The 6,251-nt window shown below is 58.3% G+C and overlaps 1 protein-coding gene across 1 annotated transcript; it reads left to right on the top strand.

Annotated features, from left to right (window-relative positions):
* Positions 1-3: 3 nt before the first annotated feature.
* Positions 4-2,955, top strand: RNF166 (ring finger protein 166; the record flags this gene model as incomplete). The annotated part of the gene is made up of 5 exons (XM_010008443.1): positions 4-147; positions 952-1,064; positions 1,185-1,299; positions 1,839-1,946; positions 2,890-2,955. Coding segments are annotated over 5 exons (546 nt in total), but the record flags the coding sequence as incomplete, so codon positions are not given.
* Positions 2,956-6,251: the final 3,296 nt, after the last annotated feature.

Below are 6,251 nucleotides of genomic sequence, written 5' to 3'. Positions count from 1 at the left end.
GAGTGCCTCCAGCCCTGCCTGCAGGTTCCCTCCCCGCTCTGTCCGCTCTGCCGCGTGCCCTTCGACCCCAAGAAGGTGGAAAAGGCTTCCAGCCTGGAGAAGCAGCTCTCGTCCTACAAAGCCCCCTGCAGAGGCTGCAGCAAGAAGGTAAAGCTTGCCAGGGGGAGGGGTGGGGGGGGAGGCTGCTTGTCCCCTGCCCTGCGGTCAGGGGGTAGGGGAGAGGACGTTGATTGCCCTCCAGAGTTGGGTTTGCAGGTTCCTGCCCCCCAGGGCCGTGCCTGTGAGGTGTGGTGGCCCCTCCGCGTGTCAGGGCAGGTGAAGGTGCTCCCTCCTTTGCCAGCAGACTGGAGCTGTTATTAGACAGTGGGGACCTTCAAAAGCAGGTCGAGGTTTTCCTGCCTCACAGGAGAGGCTGAGACAAACCAGCTCTGCTGCTGCTCCTAACGGGGTGAGGATTGGGGTGCCGTGATCCCAACGGCTTCAGGGGAGCTGAACTAGCAATGTGGGCTGGCCCAGCTCGGGGCTGCCTGGCCTTGGGACGTTTCAGGGACTGGCTGGAAAGCTGTTTTTCATTGTGTTCTCTGCTGCTGTGTTTTCTGCCTTCCATTAACTTTGGGGATCTTCCTTGGCTGCTGTCCAGGAATGTTCCCGCACGGTGTCAGAGCACTTTGGGGCTTCCACCCGTCAGCAGTTCCTCTCTTGCAAAGGGAAGTGGACCTCCTGTTACAATAACACAGCCTGGGTGGCTTGTGTGTCACCCGTGGGGACACGTGCTGCAAGAGTGCAACCCCAGCCTCTGTCCTGCCAGGGAGGAGGGACTGCTGCAGCATTCCCACACCGCTGTGGGCTCATCCTGCACAGACCAGTTGACCAAAACTGCTCTCCCGAGCCTCTCAGTGTCCCGAAGGTGTCGCAGCCCCTGGGGATGTGTCTCCTCTCCTTGCTCTCCAGGTGACCTTGGCCAAGATGCGCTCCCACGTCTCGTCCTGCGCGAAGGTGCAGGAGCAGATGGCCAACTGCCCCAAGTTCGTCCCCGTCGTCCCCACCTCCCAGCCCATCCCCAGGTACGTTGGGTAGGTCACGTGGCGGGTGGTACAAAGCCCAGCAGGGGCTGGGTTAGGTTGGAAGGAGTCAATCCAGGTCCTTCCCGGGGGATCTGAGCTCGTCCTGGCTTGTTTTTTTAGCAATATTCCCAATCGCTCGACGTTCGTCTGCCCGTACTGCGGGGCCCGGAACCTGGACCAGCAGGAGCTGGTGAAGCACTGCATGGAAAACCACCGCAACGACCCCAACAAAGTGGTGAGAGACACTGGGGCAGGCTGGTTCTGTCTGGGGTACCTCCTGGAAAGCCAAACACACCCCAGCTGATGCTGCATCCGAAGCCACCGGCGCGCAGAGCTGCTGCCGCCTGTGAAGCACAGCTGGGTTTCCAGCTGGTTTTGTTTGGTTTAAGTCCCTTTAATGGGAGATGCTGCTGCTGTTTGCCTTTGGAGGCTGCCTCCACCCCCCTGTACCTGCCACCCCCTTGGTGCAGGATTTCCTTTCCCCTGCCTCACTGAGTTGACCGAGGTGGGGAACGTGCAGCTCTGACACCATCTCAGAGGTGCTCACACGTGCGTGTAACTTCTCAGTGAGGTAAAAGCAGCCTGGGCCACGTGCCAGAGGCTCTGTGCACCCAGGGATCTGCCTGGGGGGGGGCTGAGGGTCCCCCTCTTTAGCACAACCTCTGCAGATCAGCCTCTGTCAGAAAGGGGAGGCCACTACTTGCCTCTCTGGGAGGCAGAGCTGGGGGGTCTGTCCCCAGGAGTCACGGTTCCTGCTGTCCCTGCCTGCTGCAGGTGTGCCCAGTCTGCTCAGCCATGCCCTGGGGGGACCCCAGCTACAAAAGCGCCAACTTCCTCCAGCACCTCCTGCACAGGCACAAGTTCTCCTACGACACCTTCGTGGTGAGTACAGCCCTGAGCTGAAACATCTTCCCTGTGTTTCCTGGGTTCAGTAGCCAGGAGATGGAACCAGCCCTTCCCTTCCCGTGCTGGGACCAGCCTGTTCATTTGTACAGCCCCTCGGGAGGGAAAGGGGGTGGATATTTCTTTGCAGGAGGCACGTGGCACACGTGTAGCCCCACTCAGGACCCCCAAGGGTGTCAGGCTGGGCTCCCCACCTGCCCCAGGGGGTGGTTGTCATCAGACTCACCAGGAGAATGTCTCTGAAGGAGGAGAGGGAAATGTTATGCCACTCTGTGAAGATGGGTTGTTTCCATATGCTCCATTAAATTCTTCCCCTGAGGAACTGTGACACAAAAGCTCTTTTCTTTGAGGCTTCAGGAGTGGTGGAAGGGGAGCAGCCCAGCCCTAGGGTTTTTGGGGGGTCTGACTGCTGCACGTGGGAGGGATTCCACGGCCCCCCTCTTGGGTTGCTGACCCCTCCCGTGTGGGGGTTGCCCAGCCTTGGCTGCAGGGGCTGAGGGGAGGGTTTGGCAGCACCCTGCTTTTATTGCAGGGCCACTAGGTTTCAGGGAAAGGAAACTCCCAACTATTTACAGACAAAAATCCCCCCCTTAAGGGGTGATCTCTGTGTTGCACAAACCCAGCCCAGAGGGCTGGAGAAACCTGTGGCCTTGCTAGAAAGCTTTGCCCTTTGGCCACAGCTTCTTGTGTGAGTCTGTTTCATCTCTTCCTGTTCTCAGAGCAGGGCTGACATGGGCAGATTCCAGGCAGGAGAGGGACCCTGGGCACAAAGGACACCCCAAAAAACCTGCCATTCCTGGGACCTGTGTGCTGGAGGAGATGGAGGCTCTAGGGGACAATAAGGAACAGGAGGGGCCACGGCCTCCCTGCCTGCTTGCTGGAGACCCTGCCAGCTCTCCTGACCGCCCCTCTCTCTTTTTAGGACTATAACATCGATGAGGAGGCAGCACTGCAGGCTGCCCTGGCATTGTCTCTCTCTGAGAACTGAGGCTGGTTGTGGAACATCAGTCTGGGCCCCTCACCCTGTCTCCTGCACACTCCTTCTTACTGGAGACAACACTTGGAGCTCACCAACCCCTCCTGGAGACCTGCTGCCACCTCTCTTCCCTCTCCTCTCCAGGCAAAATCCCACTTTGTTTGGGAAAGTGGAGTCTCTGGAGTGACAGCACCGGACCTGGTGAGTGAGCAGAGCCTGGGAGGAGAGAGGAGCCCTTGCTGGGTTGGGCATTTCATACCCGTGCACGGAGTATCTCCCTGTATCCAGATCTATTTATTATTAGATGCTTTTGGGCACCGTTTGGTCTTCATGCCCTCTTGTTGCCACCGAATAGGTACGTAAAACCGTGAGATGTTTTATGCAGAAATGCCCCACTTTGCAACTGCAGCCATCCACCTCCTGCTTGAAGAGGAAAACCGAAACAAAAGGGCACGGAGCATCTTTTGATGAACTCTCCAGAGCTCCTTCCAGAGACATCCCAGTCTGTCCAGTCTCCCCCCCGTGCTTCAGGCTGGAGCTGCCTCCTTTGCCTGCTGCTGCTGGGCTGGGGGGCGAGGTGGCTGCCCTGGTGTGCCCCCTGATGGCTGCGGAGGAGGAGTCAGCGGGGACAGCGTCTGGTGAACCTCTCACCTTCCTCCTTTTGTACCGGGCTCTTGTGATACTGGAGTTCTTGCCTTTTTCTACACGAATCTATTCCCGGGTTTTGTGGAGCGGGAACCGAAGCTGTTGCTCCCCACGCTGCAATATCGGGCACCAGGGACCAGAGTATTTTTATGGAACATTATTAAGAAAGTCTATTTTTTAACAAAGAAAAAGAAAACAAGCAAACAAACAAACAAACAAAAGCAACAAAAAGAAGCCCCCCAAACAAAGCAACGTGCTGTGGATCTGCAGTCCCGTGGGAGGCAGAGCCAGGGCCAGTGGGGCTCTGTGGGGGTGGTGGGGAGCACGTGGGTGTCCTCTTTGGTTATTTCTGGGCTGTTCTTTGCCTTGACGTGTTTCTCCACAGGTGGGTGGTGATGCAGAGAGGTCGGGTCAGAGCCAGCACCTCTCTGGGCTGCTTTTTGGAGGAGCAGTGTCACCACTTGTGTTCTCAGCCGCTTGGTCAGCTGTGCTCTGAGCTGCTCCGAGACACGTGGTCGGGCTCAGGATGGCTTAAATCCCTGGAGACAGCTCTGTGATGGCCCTGGATGGACAGGGTGGGGTCTGGAGCAGTGGATTCTGTCTGTGGAGGAGCAGGTGGGTTGGTTGTGGGGTGCTGGTGCTTGGTGCAGAGCTGCTGGGTTGTGGGTGTGCAGGAGGGATGTCTGCCCTTGTGGGATCTCATCCCCAGTGCCAGGCATCTCATCCTCCTGAGACAGGGGATTGCATCTTCCTGGGAATAGGGCGTATCTGGGCAGAGGTTGATCAATACTATCTCGTTTTATACTTTGATCTAATCAGTCCTGGGTGTTCTGGGGGGCTGGGAGCTCCCACATGCCACCCGCAGCCCTAGGAGGAGCATGCAGACCCTCCACTCCCCTCCCTCCAGCTGGGCTAGGGGGGGACACAGGGTCCTCCCTCAGCAGCACGGCATGGCTGGCACCACAACGTGTCCCTGCTGGGATGGAGAGTGCTGGCATCTCCCAAAAGGGACCCAGATGCTCCTCAGTGTCCTGGTGACTGGTACAGATGTGTCCCCACACAAGGTGGTGCCTGGGCAGAAGGGACACCATGGTTTGGATTGGAAGGGACCTCCAAGATAATCCAGTTCAAACCCCCTGCATGGTCAGGGACACCTCCCACTAGACCACGTTGCTCCAAGCCCCATCCAACCTGCCTTTTGAACACTTCCAGGGAGGAGGCATCCCTGGAAGGGGTATCTTCTCAGCCCAAGGCTTTGGGTAGAGGATCTGCAGGGAGGTGGTGATGCACCACGAGACCTGCAGACCCGCTGTGCCACTTTCCAGCAGGGGTTTGCAGGGAAGGGATGTGGGAGAGCAATCCCTCTGTGTCTCTGCTCAGGGAAGTGGCTTCTCCCAGACCTGGCTCCAGCTCTGCTCTAGCAATACTATCTCGTTTTATACTTTGATCTAATCAGTCCTGGGTGTTCTGGGGGGCTGGGAGCTCCCACATGCCACCCGCAGCCCTAGGAGGAGCGTGCAGACCCTCCACTCCCCTCCCTCCAGCTGGGCTAGGGGGGGACACAGGGTCCTCCCTCAGCAGCACGGCATGGCTGGCACCACAACGTGTCCCTGCTGGGATGGAGAGTGCTGGCATCTCCCAAAAGGGACCCAGGAGGGTCCATCCTCAGCTGGGGACACCTGGGTCCCTCCACCAGAGCTCTCAGTTGCAGGCAGCTCCCTCCCTCGGGGACAATGCTGTTAACCTCCTTCCTCCTCCTCCTCCTCCTCTTTGCCCCATGATGCCCGAGCAGGGGCAGCAACAGCTGCTTTTGTAAAGCACTTTAAGGCCCAGGGGCTGCTCAGCAGCTCCTGCCTCTCCCCGCCTTGCCCGTCGGTGTGTTCCCCCCGACTTCCTTTTGCATAACTAGGACTTTTAAACGAGAGGTACCTGGGTTTGGGTTGTTGTTTTGGGGTGTTTTTTGTTTTTTTTTTGAAGAAGAATAATTAAAATCAATGACTTATTTGTAGCAAACCATTTTTTTTTCTCAATAAAGGCAGTTTCATCCACAGGCTGTGCGGTCTCTGCTGTGGCTCTGGGGGGGTGGGTGCCCCCCACCCGGGCTGCCCCATCCCTAAATGTGCAGGGCTGGTCTTTACAGCTTTGCCAGCTCCTCTGGTTACCAGCAGCGGGGTCACCGCAGAGTTTGGCAACGTCACTTCATCACCCCAACCCTCCTCCCTGCCCTGGGCTCCCCCGTAAACAGCAAAATAGATATTAAAGTACCCTGGGGTGAGGGGATGTGAGGCAGGGACCAGCTGGGGGTACCCGAGGGGGTGGGATGGGGCCACTCGGGGGATTAGGGGTGGCTCCCAGCCTCTGGTGTACTGGGAGCACTGGGGGGTGGGGGCACAGGGAGACTGGGAGCACTGGAGGAGCACTGGGATAACAGAGGCCCTGAAGGCTCTGGAAGTGCTGGGGGAGTACTGAGAATATTGGGATCACTGGAGTGTGGGGGATACAGGGACCGGGGTGGCAGTGGCACTGGTGGTACTGGGGGGGTGCCCGGGTAACGGGGAAGCCTGGTGCGTTGGGGGTGGTGGGTGCAGGGGGAGCAGTGTAGTAACAGTGGGTGTTGGGGGGCACTGGGAGGGCTCTGGGGGTCACTAGGGGTCACTGGGAGG

The sequence above is a fragment of the Chaetura pelagica genome, unplaced genomic scaffold, assembly GCF_000747805.2.
Source record: "Chaetura pelagica isolate M959 unplaced genomic scaffold, ChaPel_1.0 scaffold232, whole genome shotgun sequence".
In the NCBI taxonomy this organism is placed as follows: domain Eukaryota; kingdom Metazoa; phylum Chordata; class Aves; order Apodiformes; family Apodidae; genus Chaetura; species Chaetura pelagica.
This window is presented reverse-complemented; position numbering and strand designations above follow the sequence as displayed.